The sequence below is a fragment of the Salminus brasiliensis genome, chromosome 9 (genome assembly GCF_030463535.1).
Source record: "Salminus brasiliensis chromosome 9, fSalBra1.hap2, whole genome shotgun sequence".
Classification (NCBI taxonomy): Eukaryota; Metazoa; Chordata; class Actinopteri; order Characiformes; family Bryconidae; genus Salminus; species Salminus brasiliensis.
Window position 1 is genome coordinate 21648013 of NC_132886.1, and position 18037 is coordinate 21666049.

The 18037-nt window shown below is 41.7% G+C and overlaps 1 protein-coding gene across 1 annotated transcript; it reads right to left on the reverse strand.

Annotated features, from left to right (window-relative positions):
* Nucleotides 1–2369: 2369 nt before the first annotated feature.
* On the reverse strand, nucleotides 2370–16730 carry LOC140562297 (ADAMTS-like protein 1). Its single transcript, XM_072687825.1, has 12 exons — nucleotides 16391–16730; nucleotides 13062–13191; nucleotides 11040–11250; nucleotides 9757–9936; nucleotides 8972–9125; nucleotides 7397–8435; nucleotides 7140–7267; nucleotides 5348–5444; nucleotides 4571–4757; nucleotides 3537–3646; nucleotides 3198–3418; nucleotides 2370–2491 (listed from the first exon to the last, which is right to left on the reverse strand). Exons 2-12 carry the CDS (start codon nucleotides 13187–13189, stop codon nucleotides 2385–2387), a joined length of 2562 nt encoding a protein of 853 aa, XP_072543926.1. The 5' UTR covers nucleotides 13190–13191; nucleotides 16391–16730; the 3' UTR covers nucleotides 2370–2384.
* Nucleotides 16731–18037: the final 1307 nt, after the last annotated feature.

The following is an 18037-nucleotide window of genomic DNA, read 5'->3' on the forward strand; positions in this document are numbered from 1 at the left end:
GATACAACACATTGTAGCTGTTGGTATGGTTTGAGTAAGATATTGCTACACTGCTCTTCTGAGTGTCAAGGACGTATTGTTTATTCTTTATTCAGAAAACAGAACTGAAACTGTAACTGCTCTCTTTAGCATGCAAACATTCCTCCCATCACAGAGCTGAACCAAATGGAGCAGTGAAAGAGTGTAATGTACTTTATTATTTGAAAGGCGACCTGTTACGAACAATGAACGCTGGCACAGGCCGTCTTGGCTGGGACACTTGCATGCACTTATTTTTCTACAATTTGAACAGATAAAAAAAAAGTGCATAAAACAACATCACAATCTCTCCATTTACAGACCAATTGCACTTGTACAAATGAAACACAGTAATAAATAGTTCTATAAGACAGCTAGCAGTATAAAAATGTACAAAAATAAAAATCACTCGCTCCTCCCAAGAAGAAGTATTTTCAGCAGTATTTACAGGTCGCGGATGAGTGTTTGCCTACAGGGCTCATATCATATAAAAACAAATACTTCACTTTTTTAAAGAAAAGAATCTGGAAGTACATAAAATGAAGTTAATACAGTTCATAGATGGAAACTAAACTGCAAAAACATTAATAACATTTGTGCTTTAATCAGCATTATAGCACAAAAACAATAAACTGTCTTCTGGGTGGATAATTCTGTTAACAGCCTGTACCTCTAAGTATTCAGACTTTGACCTTTTAGATGCTCTTTATGCCCTTGTTGGTATTTGTGAACCTGGCACTTCCACTGAAAATGAGAAAAACCCAATCCATTATCTACTTGAGTACATATGTTGTTACCACCCCAAACACTACAAGACTGAACCATTTTCACCAGTGTTCTGTGGAATCCATCAGCAATACAGCTCATTGAACATCAGCGCCCCCTGCTGTGTCTGCCAGAGAACTGAATAGATCAGTTTAGTTTCAGTCTGCGTCATTCAGACTTACCACTATATTAAAATAAGCTGTTCATCCACTGATCGAGTGTGAGCTATGTATCTGGAAGTACCACTATCCTGTTCACAAACACACTGATTTGGTCTATATTCACTCTTTCTATATCGCCGACTGACTCCGAAGTTGTTAGGAGTGATAGAGTCTGTGCTGTGTTTGAAACATGGCACAATACAGACCTGCTAATGAGACTGGATACAATTTACATTTACCAGTCAACAACAAAATGTCCTTTAAATTCAAAAGGATGATGAGAGGCTAGAAAACAGTCATTTAAAATGAATTACTACTGTTTTTGATACATAATCTCACATAAACCTCATAAGTGAACCTCAGGGACAAAAACAATCAAATGCAACAAAATGTAGGATATGGCCCCTTTAAACATTCAAAATTTCAGATGTAATTTTCAACAAAAACACTTCAAGGTGACATTTAGTGATGTTTGGTAAGTGACATTTAGTAAGAAGGAGGACCTTCCTCTTTTAATAGTGTAAATCACTTTTGGTGTAACGAAACAACGTGTCTGACTTCACATATTACGCAATAGCAATACTTACATGGGGAAGAGGAATACTAGAAGAACCGTGCTATACTGAAAAGTGGTTAATTCTTGGGTGGAAAAATGGAGGAAATATTGACAATCACAAGAATCTGTAAAAGAATGACACAGAAATACAACCAAATAATAATAATAATAATAATAATAATAATAATAATAACAATAATAATAATCAAGCCACATTTGAACATGAACCTCGAAGGCATGAGTGCAAAACTAAAAGGGTTCTCATCCACTACTAAGTGAAATCTCATTTGTAATACTGGGCCATGAGATCATTTGCTCTCTAATAAGACTACTATGACTGCAAGTATCAACACTGATGTTTTAAACGCAGCACTACCTAAGCATTAGTACATGAAGTGCAGAGAGAGTTTCCACTGTAGTTATAAATGTTGTATGATGCCCATTTTTGGGGAACCATGACGGAGCACAATGAAGTCCTAGCCTTCAGCAAACCTTCTTGTACATTTCTTTGTGACTAGAGTCAACGTTGTTTTTTTGGGGGATGGATTGCAATCCAGTGATTTTCAACGTGTCTCACATCTCTCTGGACCATCAGAAAGGCAGTCAATGCAAAAAAAGAAAGGGGCCTTCACTGAAGTCAAATTAAGGTCAATGTTTATGATTAATAATTTGCGTCCAGGCTAGTCCCCATGTGTTCCCTTTATAGGGCTGGTAAATGGATCTAATCCCTGCTAGTCTCTGACAGCCTTCAATCCCAGTAACCAAACCCTTCAGATCCCGGCCCTTGGAGACAGGTCATGTGTTTGGGTTGTGCAGTGGGCATGGAGGGGTTATTTAGTCTCTGGATTAGTCTCCATCTCTGTCCTTTTGTCAGGTTAAGAGTCTCAGGTGTCTCTGCAGGACCGGCAGCAGCGTGCTTTAAACTGGGGTAGAGGACACAACTCCAGCTGTCGGACCTTTTCGCAATACCTGGTGCTGTCCCTGCATTCACCTGTGGAACAATGCAATAACTACTGCATTACATGCTCATTTTTAAAGCCACTGTTAAAAATAAAAAAAATAATTTGTTTACATTGAATGCATAGTTTTAGAAGTGGTAGAAGTAACGGGTAGATTTCCTGCTGGGCCACAGCATAGTGGAAAATGCCGCTGCTATGCAGGCTGAAAAAGACTGGATTTGTTCAGTAGCAACTAGAGCTCAACTCTTAAGACACCTTGCCTGATACTGTAAGTCACTCTGGCAAAGAGTGTCTGCAACATACATTTGTAAATAGGCTTGTTGGCATGGAGGTATGCTATCCAACCAATTGTAGTTAGGTTGGATAGCACAGTGGATAACATTGTTGCCCTGTGCGCAGACGGTTGAATCCCTGTCTGGTTAAGAATATGATTGGCTATAGCATTGTAAGCTGATATAGATAAGACTGCTAAATACATGTAATGTAAAATGTCTGGGTTGTTGCAAATATATGACATTTATAGTGTACACATCTGCAAATGCAGATGCCAATGCATATACATTTATGAAATTAGACTAATTAGCATTACAGTTAGCATTACACTATCCATCACCCTCACAATTTCAGAAAATGCCAGTGTATAAACTGATTTACAAGCGTGTGTGTGATTTGCTGGGATGGGGATTTTGTGGCTGCAGAAAGATCTTTGGCTGGTAAACATCAACAGACTGGCCATACCTCTCCCACAGGACAGAAGGTTGCAGCGCTGCCAGCTTGCAGGCCGAGGCCTCCAGGCACAGTGAAACTCTCGAGCTGGTTTACCGCTACGCCGGTGCACACACATCACGTGGCGTGACTGGAAACCATGGCGACCGCAGGTGGCAGTGCACTGCGTCCATGGGCCAACTCTCCAGTGCAGAGCACAGGCCTCCGTAGTGCAGTTTCGGTGAGAGGAGGGCCTGGAAAGTAACAACAAAAGTTAGCAAAAATAACCCAAAAATATCATGGATGCAATGAAACTTCAAGTCACAATATAGAAATACTGGAGTTACTGGAAATTCTTGGGGATAAACTTGCCTTGGCTGATTGCTGCACATGCGATGCGCCACTCTGGTGCTGTTCTTGTCCTGGCAGAACACATGTCTGTGCTGGACTGCCTGCTGTGGTCCAACACAGTGGCCATTACACTAAAAAAAGCACATTGTTAATATCAACACAGATTATCAGATCACGTTTCTGTCTTTTATTTATTTATTTATTTATCATCTAAAAAAAAGACAAACAAAATAGAAAAGAGAACAACCATGTAGGGGATTTTTTGGGATCCTTCCTCTTTAACAAGGGATTTTAACGGGTTTTTTTCAAGAAGGTACTGTCATATCTCTGGTTCCTCAATAAGTTAGTTTTACTTGTTTAACCAGACAGACTATCTGGGTCTCCAGGTCAGTTGCCTACCCTCCACGCACCAACACTTTGATATATGATGGGACTGATGCAGCATTAACATTACTACTGCTTAGCACAACAATCATCATATCAAGACACCAGAGCATAATAATGGACTTATGTGGTGTTATGGTGACCTTGTACCATTTATTAGTCATTTATAAGTGGTTTCATGTAGAGGAGGATGGGTCTCTCCCTTGTGAGTCTTGGCTCCGTACAAGGTTTCTTCGTCCAGCCCTTTTTGGGTGGGGGGGTGTGGGGGGGTGATTCCTTGCCATTTTTGCATTTGGCATTTCATATTTCATAAGCTGCGTTCTGACAATAGCAGTTTCTAAAAACCGACATACAAACAAATGTGACAAATGATGTTATTTGTTTTAAAATAATGATTCAATTATTAATGTGTATAATAATCAAGTATGAAATCTGTGATGCTATAATGAAAAACCAATTTCTTTTCAAAGACACTTTGCTTTTGAAAGACATCTTTGCTACTTTGTGTCTGAAAGCTTTCCTGACCTCACTGTAGGAGCAGATCTTTGCTTTTTAACACGTCAACAAGTGAAACCTGAGATTATGTCTATTGTTGCTCAATGGCAGAGCATGTGCCTCTTATTCATCAGAAATCATGCGACCGACACTCCCTGGCTTTACGTCATACTCACAGGGCCCCATGATGTAGTTGCCCAGGCAATGCAGGGTTGAATGTTACAGGCCCTGGTTTCAGCTGGCCTCCTACCAGCACCCATACACGTCTCTGCTCCTTCTGCAACACCTAAACACGTCACACTGCGGCTCTGTAGTCCACCACCACAGTTAGCAGAGCAGGATGACCAGGAGGACACTTGCCATCTGATTCCAGGGACAAATGTAAGAGGGCAGTCATGAAGAAACGCCTTCATTGTGAAAAACTGAGCTATCTTTTATCAACAAACACACTGTACAGAATGTGCAGAATTGTACTCTCACATAAGCACGCACTTACACACACACACACACGTCACAGATGAATGAAAACTGGCTATTTGGTTACTGCAGTAGGAAAGTAATGACTGGACTGACTAGACAGGAAGCTCATCAGAGGAACAGTGGAAATCTCAATAAAACTGGACTCTGTGAACTTCATCACTCTACAAATCATTGCCCTTCATCTAGTCCTCTCAGGCACTCACAGCAAAGAAGACAGAACGCAGGCTGCACCTGCTGAACAACAACCAACCTGACAGAGTACATTCATCTATGGATTGAAAGCTGAACAAGTGAGGATGTCTTGCAAATACTGTCCTGCCTTTCTATTTAATGAAACCAGGAGCTGTCATCCTGTACTCTGTATATCCTGTTTGGAATATCTGTAGTACTTGTTTGCATTGAACAGAAAAAGGTGCAACAGCAGCTCAATCTAAACTTCTTAGCAATAACATTATGCAGTACCGCATTTGTACCTGTGGCGGCAGTGTTGTCCACGGCAGGAGTGAGACTGCAAGTTGTCTGTGCACAAGGAGGTGTTTTTTTCATCAGCACCACTTGTGCAGCCATTTCCTGTGACACAAACAAATAGAAACATTGCTGTTTACAAAGTGTTGCAGTCAATAAATATGCAGAACACTACGAACATATTCTGCTTCTTAAATGTGTTTCATTAAGTTCTGATCTCAGGAGGCCAAAGTGCTCTCTTAACAGTCCCTGCTGTTACATTTTATACACATTTGTAAAAGCAGCTTCATTTTTTCCATACATGTTTTTCACACACTTGTATCGTCCACATACCGAATGTGTGTGTAACAGAACATAAGCTGCTATCTCAATTTTCACTGATTCCATTTGTCATAAAACATCAACAACTTTCCAACAAAGTGTGAAGACCCTTTTAAAGATCTAAAGAACCATCACAATCTTTTCCCATCAGTTTCATCATCTCTTTTATGATTATTGTTCTTCTATGATCAGTGGTTCTTCTACAGCATCACACATTTATAGAGGAATTTATAGAAGAACCATTTGCAGCACATTTCTTTTTTATTTTCACCTCTGTAACGTAATTTTGATGTGTCATGTTTCACAAGAACATTCAGGAGTGGTTTCAATACCTTTTAAGACTTTAAGCTTCTTATCCATGCTATTGTGATTACAGGAGAACGTCCACTCCCTTAACCTTCTTTAAAATACCGCCTGGATTTGCTAATTGCTGACGGATGTTGGGAGAAAGTACAGTGCATCAGGCATGGGCTTTGGCAGTGCTTTGTTCTACACTCATGAGGTCAGCAACTAATCACAAAGTTGCCACAGCTCATAGGTTACATAGGTTACATAAGTAATGTGGGACTACTAGTATTTTACTTTGTGATATTGACAGAAGTTAGGAAATTTCCTTTCAGCATCACTTGATATCTTGATATCTGTATCTGAATCTGTGGATGTGGAGATTTATCGTCGAGAAGGTGGTCACTTATCCTACTAGTTACCCTAAGAAATCCCTTTATTCTGTTAAACCCAAGGCTTAAATCGGAGGAAATAAGAGGAACTGAAGTACATGACATGGCCAAAAAGTATTGAGACACCTGCTTATTCATTGTTTCTTCTGAAATCAAGGGTATTAAAAAGAGGAAGACCAGAGCTTTATTGAGGTCAGGATGCTGGATGATCACCACTCCCCAGCTCATCACAAAAGTATTGGATGGAGCACCATTATTCCAGAGAACACAGTTCCACTGCTCCACAGCTCAGTATTAGGGGCTTGATGCCAATAGGTTCATGTTTATCTGCTCCAGAGAGTTCTATTCTGTTGGCAATAGTTCTCTACAGGGACCAGACAATCTGAAGGTGTTCATTTGCACATCTGTGTCCGCAATGAGTGCAACATAAAGTAGCTAAATGCGTTGATTAGAAGGGATGTCCACAAACATTTCAACATTTAGGTGAATGTACCCATTAACTTCAAAAGTAAGGAGTACAAGTGGCCTTGTTATTTATGAAGGCTAAAATTTTACTGGTGAAGCAGAGAACGTGATTTATTGACTGACATCAGCTGAAATATATCTGCTGTTTTTGCATCAGAGTGATTTAAGCTAATTAAGTGTGAAGCAAAGCTTATCAACTGCTTCTACTTTGTGCACTCACAGCATCAGCTCTCAAGCTGATTTATTCAAACCAATCCCTCATGCCAGACACGCCTAGGCCAAAATATATTGAACCCTTCTCAGTGTTGACAGGTCTAGTGTGTAAGATCTATTTCACCTGTTATTTGCACTTGAGATGACAGTGAAGTGGAGCCCAGATGATTTGTGGCTTTGCATGTGTAGAGTCCAGAGTCTGTCTCCCTTGGAGCTTCAATGTGCAGGGAGCCATCTGGCATTAGGCCTACTCTGCCACGACAGAGAACACAAAACTACTGAAAGAAACACAAACGCTTAGACTGCCTTACAATACATTTGCTGACTGTGTATGTGCTACTTTTGTATCATGGACAGACTGGGCAGACAGACCACACCTACCTGCTGCTGTTTGTCAACTCGACCCCATCCTTTGTCCAAATGACAACTGGTTGTGGGTTTCCTTGTGTTTGACATTTAAGTTCCACCCTGATTACCTGCCTTGGGACTAAAACACGACTACCAACATGAGCCACTATTTCATTAGGGAACTTGTAGCCTCTTGAAGGTTTCTGTAGAATAACAGGGCTTCGGAGCCTCCAGTATCTGCTGGAATGGGATGCTAGTCGTGAACCGGTTCTTTGAGAAGTGTATCCCTGAGTTGAGAATTCTTGTCTATCACTGGGTTCCAGTGTGGATTCATTATTCTCCCCAATGTCCTTGGACAGTTCATCTAAGAACTGAATAATAAGCTCATCCTTCTGTGGGCTCAGGAGACCACCAGACAAGTTCCGAATGATCTCATCAAGTTTTGGCATGTCTGCCACCAGCACCTGTGGACCCTGGGGATCCAGAAGTGTATCCTCTTCCAGAATGGAAGCATTCTTCTCAGCAGAATCCAGCAGTTCCTTAGAGACATGGCCCTCCTGAGTTAAAGCCTTTATGTCAAGCAGGTGCTGCACCACAGCATCATAGTGATTGAAAGACAGCACCTCTTTGGCTTTCTCCTCAGATATGGATGACATTTGATGAGTCTTTGGTGAGCTGTTAACACCTTCATTGATCCAGAAGTCAGCTTCTGGAACCGACACCTTCTGTTTGCTGCCAATAAGTTTCAAGACAAAGTTTTCCTGTGCTTGGCCAGCAACACAAGTATACATCCCTACGTCTGAGGCGCGCACCTGCTGGATCTTGATGTAGCCCATGTGAGATATAGAAACATGAGGCAGAAGAGCCAATGGCTTTCCATCCTTTAGCCAGCGGACATGGCCCTTGCGAAAGTGACGGGTCGGGCAACGGAGCACGACGGATGTCCATGGAAGTAAGTAGGCATATCCACCCACCACAAAATGCAGTTTCGGGCCCTTCCTCCACTGAATATAGACCTTCTTCTGGACCAGGATGGTAGGATCTGGTTTTGCAGCTACTGGCTTGAAAGTCTCTGTAAAGAAATATGTTCTGTTACTGTAAGCCAAAATATCATCTGTTGATTCACTGATTCACCCCTACCAATCATGACTAAATGAAGAAGCAAAATCCCAAAAGTGCAATTGAAACATGGAGTTGAGAGGCCATGGTGGAGGTGTTTGCTCCTTTGGCAAAATCCATTTGGCCCTGCTCTTCTACAGCTCCATTTCCTGTATCAGTCCTTCGGATTGTGCTCAGATTGCTCCCTCACTGCTCTCTCTAGCCTTGCGCTTTATGCACGTCTCCAGCTATCTACTCCCTCGCTTTCAGAAAGCTAATGAATAACATGTTTATATGCCTTGTAGATCTGCTTTTGGCTTGTAACATGGATTACAAAATAAACAATTTAAGACATGAAAAAGTGTTAAAGACAATAGAGCAATAAATAACATTTCATGAGCTATAACCTAGACATGTGAGGATTCATCACAGTCAGGCAGGAATGTCTTAAAGGGTGCTGGGTTTTGCTGTCTGTAAATGTTGCTGGCTTTGAGCAGAACGTTTGCTTACTCTCACAGGGTCCAGCGGCGCACGATCGAACAGTAGAGGGCTTTGGGATAGACGAACAGGCCTCTGGAACTAAAGTTCGGTACTGTCCATTCTGCTCCTTCCTCCTGCACACCACGAGCAGCCTCTGGGTCCCTTCTCCGCAGGTTGCTGAACACTGGACAAGCAACAGATACCCCTACTCATTCACCATGCACAGATGACTGCATTCAGTAACTGTGCTGTGGATAGCTTGTGGCCAGGAGCTGTTATGCTAACCCCACCGTGAACTGCGCTCTGGTTCACCGAGGGCTGTGAGCATTCCTCGAGCCTGATGAACAACTAGGAGTTCACATACATCAGCAGTACAAATTTGTCTTGAAGGGGAAAAGTGGAGAAAGATGCTACTGGCGTTGGATCTGCCACTTAAACAAACTACATCACAACAGTGTAACAGGTGGCAGACAAATATATACTCAGGTAACATTCAAACACTGCTTTCTCACTTTGAATGTGATGGGAAAAGAGAAGGGAAAAGTGGGTCATGTTTGGACAAACCTGTGCTTTATATTAATGTTACTTAACCTTGTTCGGGCCAGTGAGGTCATCCTAAAGCCAGAACAAATTATTCAACAACAGCTTTGCCAAGAGCTTTTAAGTGTGACAAAGTACACAAAACACACAATAAAACAGCCTGAGTCCTGTAGCCGCACAAAAAGTATGAACAGCAATAACAGGGTAGACAGAATTTTGAACCCTGACCAGGAAAATGAGTTTGTTTGCTCAACAAGAGAATATATGTGTCCGACCTGTGTCCAATCTGTGAAGACCCACTGGGCAGGGCAGTCTGTTTGGCTGCAGGGCTGCAGCGTGGCCAAGCTTGGAGAGGGACAGAAGGTTTCAGGTAACTCCAGCACACTGCCATCTGCCATTCGCTGCTTACAGAAAACCTCCCTCTTCTGACTGCCACCTCCACATGTATGAGAACACTGTGTGGAGACGAAGCAAAAACTTCTAATTGATCTCACTCTGCCTTGGCTTCCATGGCCATTGCAAAGTGAAGAGCCAACAATTTAGCATAGAGTGAACTCAGGGAACCTAAAACAAGCCTGTGGGGACTTCTCTTTTAAATGATTCTTGATACTCATACGGGGTCAATTAGAGTTTGACCAGAAAAGTGTATATAGTTGCTGTCATGAGAGAACTTTATAGTTTGTTTTTAATATTCAATTTGAAATTTCATGACAAATAGCCCAGGAATTTTTTGAAAAGGAACACCTTTTCAAAATAGTTTATACAACTTACATAAACTCCCATGTTATCATCTCAAAGATGGGACTTTTTTTAACCATTTGTTCTCTGCAATAAGTGTGTTTTTGCTTGTAAAACAGCATATCACATAAGAACAGATGCACATAAATATATATACAGTAAAAAGTAAGAAGAACCTCTAATTTTCAGTAAAATCAGTAAGTAGTTGACATCTTGTGAGATTTGTTCAATTCTTATCTTCTAAGTTTGTTGAAATGTTCCCTTTTTCTTCTAATGTGGTACTGCCAATTAACCTCAAATTACTCCGATGCGGCATCACTGAGCAGCCAGTATGCTCGGAGCAAAGCATCTCTATCAGCCAACATCGCTTAAGGGTAACGAGGGGATAGAGTGCCATCTACCCATCTGGAGAGAGCATGGCCAATTGTGCTCTCTTAGACTCTGGCCACTGATGGCAAAGTGATCTGTTCAAATCCTTAGCTCACCTGATTTAACAGCATAAATCATTTATTTGCCAAACTAGGCACTGGATGATAACTAGTAATAATAATAGACTCCCATGAGGAGAGTTTTGGAGATGTTTTAATGAACACAGTGATGTACACTTTTTTTTCACAGGTGCCGAATACTTTTGAACAGTAATTCACCCATTGGGACATGCTATATAATGCATGAAAAAGTATTTGTGTTTAGTCTTAGATGATTGAATAAAACAACAGAAGGCATTAGTATTTTATCATGATGTTAGATTCTCAACAGGATGAAAAAAATAAACAATTTAACACTGTTCTTTCATGTCTAAGAAACGTTCATATCTTACCGTACTCCATTCTCTGGCATCCCACATGGGTGGGCAGTCAAATCGGTTACAGGCTTGTACTGAGGAAGGCTTGAGCTGTCGACACTTCTCATCTTTGACCTTCTCTGTGTGGTTGCTGTGTGCTTTCCCTTTCAGCACACAGGTAACGGCACGTGTTTGAAGGCCAACCCCACATGTTGTTGAACAAGAGCTCCAAGCCTCCACCTTCCACCTGGAAAGCATAACATGGACTTAGTTATCCCATTAAAGTTTCATATGCTGAGGCTTGTTATACAGCAACAACATGAAAAACAATGCAAGATGAGCTATTATTAAATAATAAAAACAGAAGTGAGAAACAGTCTAGTCTAGTCTAAAGTCTAGAAATGCTAATGGGTTCATCACACCCACTCTTAAAAATATGTGAGTGATGTCATTGAAGAACAAACCTTTCAACAAATGGTTCTTTGAAAAATCAGTTTTGAACACTAGATATATACGTGTAAAGAACCATTTTAAAGTTTATGTAACAGTTTAAAAGCTCTATACCACTTTTTCATAAAAAAGCCCATAAACTAAGCAACAGTTTAAATAAAAATGTATATATTTTTACACAGGCTGAGAAAACCACAAGAAAACACTGCCACAGCTCATCAAAAGATAGCAATGAGGTTTCCAGGGATGTGATCAAATAGCCACATGGTCACAGCATTGCGGATATTACAGCCCCACTGGTGCCTATGACCCGAGGGCAGCCTCTTCAACTTTGATTGTGGCAGCAGCTGAGGCTGGAGCAGGCCAGCGCCTCTAACCTTCCAGGACCACCAGCAGTCAGGCTGAGCCCAGCTGGAGACTCCTGCTGCCTGGCAGCCAGTTTGGGTCTCCCCCAATGATATGACAGTTCAGGCTGGAGGAAAAAGCTGCAGATTCCCTTTACAAGGGAAGCAACCCAAAAACTGGAGGGCTTTTGAGGCCCTGTGGAGGACTAGGCAGCGGCCAAGGGAAACAAGCAGAACACAAAGTTTGTTGTGCTTAAAAACAAACGTAACACTTGGAAAAACAGGCCGGAGAAAGGCAGAATGCCTCTGGGTTTTTTATGTCTGTGGCGTGAGGTGTGGAACATCAGCACAACAGGGTATGGGATGGGTGGGTGTGTGGAGGGGGGCTGATTTTCCAGCCACAGGCCACCGCAATTGCTACTTTACATTCTGTGAATGGTTTGGATATTTTAACACCGGGACCTCGAAAGCCTTAATATATCTTTTCACACAACAACTGCAAAATGCATGAGACAGTAATTCAAGACTCAGAAAATAGTGTCTCATTATCCGTTATTTATGGTTCTCCGTGACTTTTTAATCTTGCTCTTACACACAGAGGTCTTAACAGTAATGTGCTTTAAACACATAGACATACACCCTCTCTCTCCCTTTAGCTCAATCACTCTCTCACCCTTTCTTCTTTTCATCCTCTCAACCTGCCACTTGGAAACGCAGGACGTGTTGCTAGATTGAGTGGTGGACTCAGAAAATGTGTCTGACAGATGAGCCTCTGAAACTGAAACTTCTCTCTTCCGTGCAAGGCTCATAATTGTGTGGAGGATGAACGGCCCTGACATCCCAGCAGCCTCTTTAGAGCACTGCAACCTGACACTGATAGTGTCTGTCCCAGCCTGCCCTGCTTTAAAGGGGGGGGGGGGGTACAGCCTTCATTTCCTGGCCTTGGAGGGGAGCTCCATTTATTCCGACTAAGCTAGCGTGAGAGTGGTTTTCAGCCATGTACACCCAGAGAGCAAAGTACATTAGAACAAAGGATTTAAATTATCTGCAAAGCTTTGCCATCAAGGAAACAAGTTTGAGTTATTTATGAGTTAAAAATGGCTGTTTTGAATCCTTTAAACTCTGAAGACCCACATCACTTACATATTAGTGTCATTGTAGGAGCAGAATAATGAATAATCCCAAAAATTCAAACCTAGATTAATAAAATCTCTCTCTAAATCTTAAGTGTTGCACATGTATTCTAGCTGTTAAATGTCCTTACCGGGGTGGACAGGGCTCAGTGTTGCAGGTCTTCAGAAGCTGAGGAGGTCGACGTGCACTCACACACTCGCTTTCATCTGTGGCTTCCCTGGTCTGCTTGTTTAGACAGATCACCACTGCCTCCTTCATCCCTGAGGAGCAAAATTGGAAAGTCAATAATACATAACACACAGCACATAATACTATTAACTCCTCAAGTGACACTTCCATCACTATGGAACGCACAAGTACAGAAATCATAAGATGAGATGTTTTATCAGTTCAATCATTTCATAAACTGTCACTGTGCATCACTACCAGTTCACAAATCCAATTTAAAGCCACCCAACAATTGCAACGGGAACAGCAATTTCTGCTGGTGGGCATCAAAAACTTCCCTATATGCCCTATAGGAGCTTAACAGTCACTATAACAAGTAAAATAAGGCACTTTGATGTGATGTAAACTGATCCTAGACATGGGCACATTTGGCCCTTAGTGAAATCCTAACCTTCCTGCACTAAACTACAACATATGCAGCCCCAGAACTGACTTCAGATCGCCATAAAGGGGGCTCTGACCAACACCACAGTCAGATCAGGTCTCCTGATAAGAATATTACAAAGGCAAGAGGGTGATAATGTGTTAGATAGAGGGTTAGCTGTGAGAAAAGGAGGCTGTTATTAAGGGAGGAGGTCATAAATTTATACGGCGAGGGTGTTAAGAGAGATACGGAGACAGGATAGGAAAGGCCTGACGTTTACAGGGCCCAAGATAACAGCCATATATCTCCATGTGTCAGAAAAGGAAGACGAAGCACCACGGGGTGCTTTCTCTTCTCAAGTGCTGAGCTCTTAAGGCAGCTGCAGATGTGGATGAGTGTGTGCCATGATGCAGTCAGGACTGAGCACGTATATCAGTGCATGTACATTAGGGCTGCCATGATTAATCGATTAAAGTCGATTATTAAATTTAAAAGAAGTTTCTGGGTTGGCATGTAGCAGGATGATAACAAATATTTTAAATTCTTCTACTTATCTCTCCTACAGACAGAAACAGAGCCTGATTGAAATGCACACATTTTATTCTGTCATATTATGTGCTTCAGTATTTAAGGATAATTTGTGCAAACCACACTTGCTTGGCTGAGACAAGGAAGGAGAACTCAAGAAACTTGGGCTGGAGTTCTGGGGGCTTCGAGTTGATGGGACCCGAAGCCAGACCACCTTCTGGCCAGGCAGTGGCAGAGCATAATTGGACCATCAGGAGGAGCAGGGGTGGTGGTGGGGTGCACATTTTCATCACTAAAAGGAGAGGGGAGAGGAGTAATGTGCAATATGTGTAATATAGTGTGTTGTAATGGAGAGAACTTACATAACCCAATTAAAATTATTTTATAGTAATAGTATAGTAATACTCTTTTTTCCAATAAGGTGTTTTGAGATCTAGGCATAGACTTGGGTTGTAAGTATGAGTGTGTGTTAAATGTCTTCTTTAAATGATGGTCCCTTTTTTAAATGATGGTCTTCTTGAAGGGGACCCATTACTGAGAATGACGCTCCTGGTCAGGGTCGGGGTGGGTGCTACCTGGAACCATTGGTTGCTAGGCAGAAATATCCCCTGGACAGGTTGCCAGTCCATTGCAGTGTACCACACACACACACAAACACACTAGACATCTAGTGGCAATTAAGCATGGTAAATTTACCCACCATTACTGTTTTTGGAAGGAACCCACATGGATACAAGGAGAAAACATGGAATGAAGTAACCTAAGTTACTTGAGTACTAATATTTTCAACAATTACAGCCCTAATTCACATCGACACAAAGGTGCACACATATATACACACACAACAATCAATGCTTTCTTTTGCAAACACAATCATGACCCACACCCACAGTGATGAAACATCATTAGTAGTGCGCATAAAATGACTCATTGAGCTGTAATCTAAACAGCCTCTGATTACACTCAATGAGCCAAATTAACTTCAAAACAAGCAAGATTCGGTGACAGCTAATTACGAGTCCTACAAAGTCCTAGCTTTTTAGACTTCCCGGACGTTGTGTGAGCCCCACTCGAATGACTTATAAACCGCTAGTGCTGTCAGTGATGTCAGAATCCATAATGAAGCTGAGAACTGGTGTCTCCCACATCAAAGGGCCTGTTAGTGTTGTACTACACAGGACCCCAGACCCGCAGGGTGTGCATGTGCAAGGAATACACCAGAAAACGAAAATAGGCCTTTTGATCATTGTGCAATCAAATATGAAAAAGAACAGTGTCAGGAAAGTATTTACTTTAACAACAACACAAAATGACAAGAGGTTCAGGGTGTAGAACTAGGGTGGTACTAATTCTGCTCCCACACAGTCCTTTTTTTTGTTGTTTTGGCTCTGTCCTCCAGCACATTTGATTTAAAATGAAACAGTGACTATAATGTTTAAGTGTACAATCTTAGCGTTAATGGAAAAGGTATGTACGCTTGCACCCTTTCCTTTCTCCATCTGGAATTTGTTGCTGTTGATTCCCCAACACGAGGACCAAAAAAGTGTCAGTGCCAGTAAAGCCATCATAAAAGTAAAAAAATCAGAAACCTTGCCACAACAGTACTTCTGCCAAAATCAACTGTTTGACACACTGGTAAACAAAGCAATAGCAAATCTGACAACCCAGGGAAGACCAGGATACAGTTCTGGATGATGCAAGAAGACTTTCAGTCATTATAAAAACGTGTTTACCAGATCAAGAACTCCATCCAAGATGTAGGCATCGATTAGAAAGAAGAAATGACCACAGAGTGAAAGCCCTAAGAACAAAATGGGCAGAGAGCTTTCTGTGGGTAAGCTGGTTTGAGGTGCAATATGACTGCTGTCCTATCCTGAAATGTACATCTCAACTGCTGAGATCCAACCAAATGCATCAAAACTCACTGACCTCAGCACTGCCACAGTTTTTGAGGAGCCAAAAAGTGAAATGTTCTTGACTGGGCAAGTCAATCACTCAACCCCAGTAAAAGCCACATAATCGAGCAGGAGCTGAAAAGAGCTGCATTATGGGCCTGGCAGACTATCAGTAGTGTAGATACCCAACCTCTGGTGATGGCTATAGTTTACAGACATTAGGCAGCCATAAAATGCTGTAGATTTGCAACTAGTGCCAGTATGCCAGATAAAATTTCTTTCTTGATTGATTGACAAATTCCACCTCAACCTTATAGTTTTTGAGTAAAAATATTTATTTAATAGAGCCATATTTCTTTTGGAAACGGACAAAAAACCATTACACAAGCCTTTCAAAGGGTGCTGTGGCCAAGAGATTAGAATGTAACCAACCAAATCACTCACCTCCACCGCACGTCTCAGAGCACTCAGTGAAGCCCTCATACTCCCAGTCATGTAGCTCCTCTCTCTCTAAAGTCGTGCTCCTAACTCTCTCGCTGTCCTGCTCGGCCCTCACTCCAGGGCAGGGTGTGCGGTAACAGGGCTGACTATCCACAGGCTTCTGCCCCTCACACTCATCATCTGGGAGGTCAGCCACTGTCTGGGAGAAGGACAGCAACACCTGGCATTTCACCGTCCGCCACTGTGTGCCAGCACCACATGTTCTGCTGCAGGGACCCCAGGCTCCTCTGATGAACCTAGAAAGCAAATGTATGTGCAAGCACACACACACACACCTTTTCAGGACATTGTTTATATATATATATATGAACAGTCCGAGCAGCTCAGTGCAGATCCGAGAAGGATGATGATCGTGGTCACATAAGTCAGGAATGTCTCTTGGAGCTATTTCTAAACAACTGCAGATTTCAAGAGCATCATTTTAAACAATTACACGCAAATACAAATTATTGGGAATGTAGCCACTTTACCTAGGTCTGGAAGAAATTATCACCCACACTCTCACCCTCAGCTGAGAGGGAATAAGTTTGGATGGTCAGGGACAATCAAGAACCACTACGGCACAGGCCTGCCATGACCTGGAAGCTGCTGGAACACCAATTGTCACTGTCCACAGTCAACTGAGTTTTACATTGCCATGGACTGAGATGCTGCTGTCCCATCCATGGTGATAAAAACTGATACCTTTAAGCTTCAAGTTTGCAGCTGATCACATGGATGAAGAAAAAGCATTCTGGAGGAAGGTTGTATGGTCAGATAAAGCAAAGAGACAATGTTTGGGGGGAAGTAAAGGTGAGTCATTCAATCCCAAGAACACTATACCAACTTTTAATCATGGTGGTGGTAGCATTACTCTGGGGCTGTTTTGTTGTTCAGCCTAATCTCAAACCATCAGTTGAATGGTTAAAACGTGAACGCTGAAACTTAGAAACACGAGTGTGGAATGGATAGAGTAGGCTTTTGTAATGCCCTGACCTCTGCCTGGTGTCAGGAAGCCAACAAATGTAGCTGAGCAATCTACAAACTCTGCCCCCCCCCAAAAAAAAAAAACCCGGAAAAGTAAGAAAGAACTTTAAATAAATAATAATAATTCACATGGAATAAATAATTATTAAAAAAAAAAAATGTAGCATCATTTTCTAAAGCATAATAATAAGATTAGTTCTAACCTTTACTGACAAAAAAGGCTTTTACCAACTTAGGCTTTAGTATACACTGTATTCTGTTTTCCTACAAATTGAAGAGATTTTTGTTGCACAAAAACAAACATTTGCACACACACATGGAAATGTATGAAATCATAATGAAAATTGACACTAATAAAAAAAAAAACCTATTTGAAAAGCTGTGTCGTTTCTGGCAATAGCTTCTTCCTCACACATTTTAGTCATTTGCAGCTAAGTTCATAAAGTGCACAACTATTTCTGAAATCCAGCCGTTCCTGCAGTTCATTCAACAGCTGTGAGGCATTAAGGCCCAACACTCTAGAATAAATTGCTTTGATGCATCTTTCCTCATTGTTGAGAATGAAGAGGAGAAGGAGTGTGCTGATGGTATGAAAAGTGAGCCTTACTTATTGTCAGCCTGAGA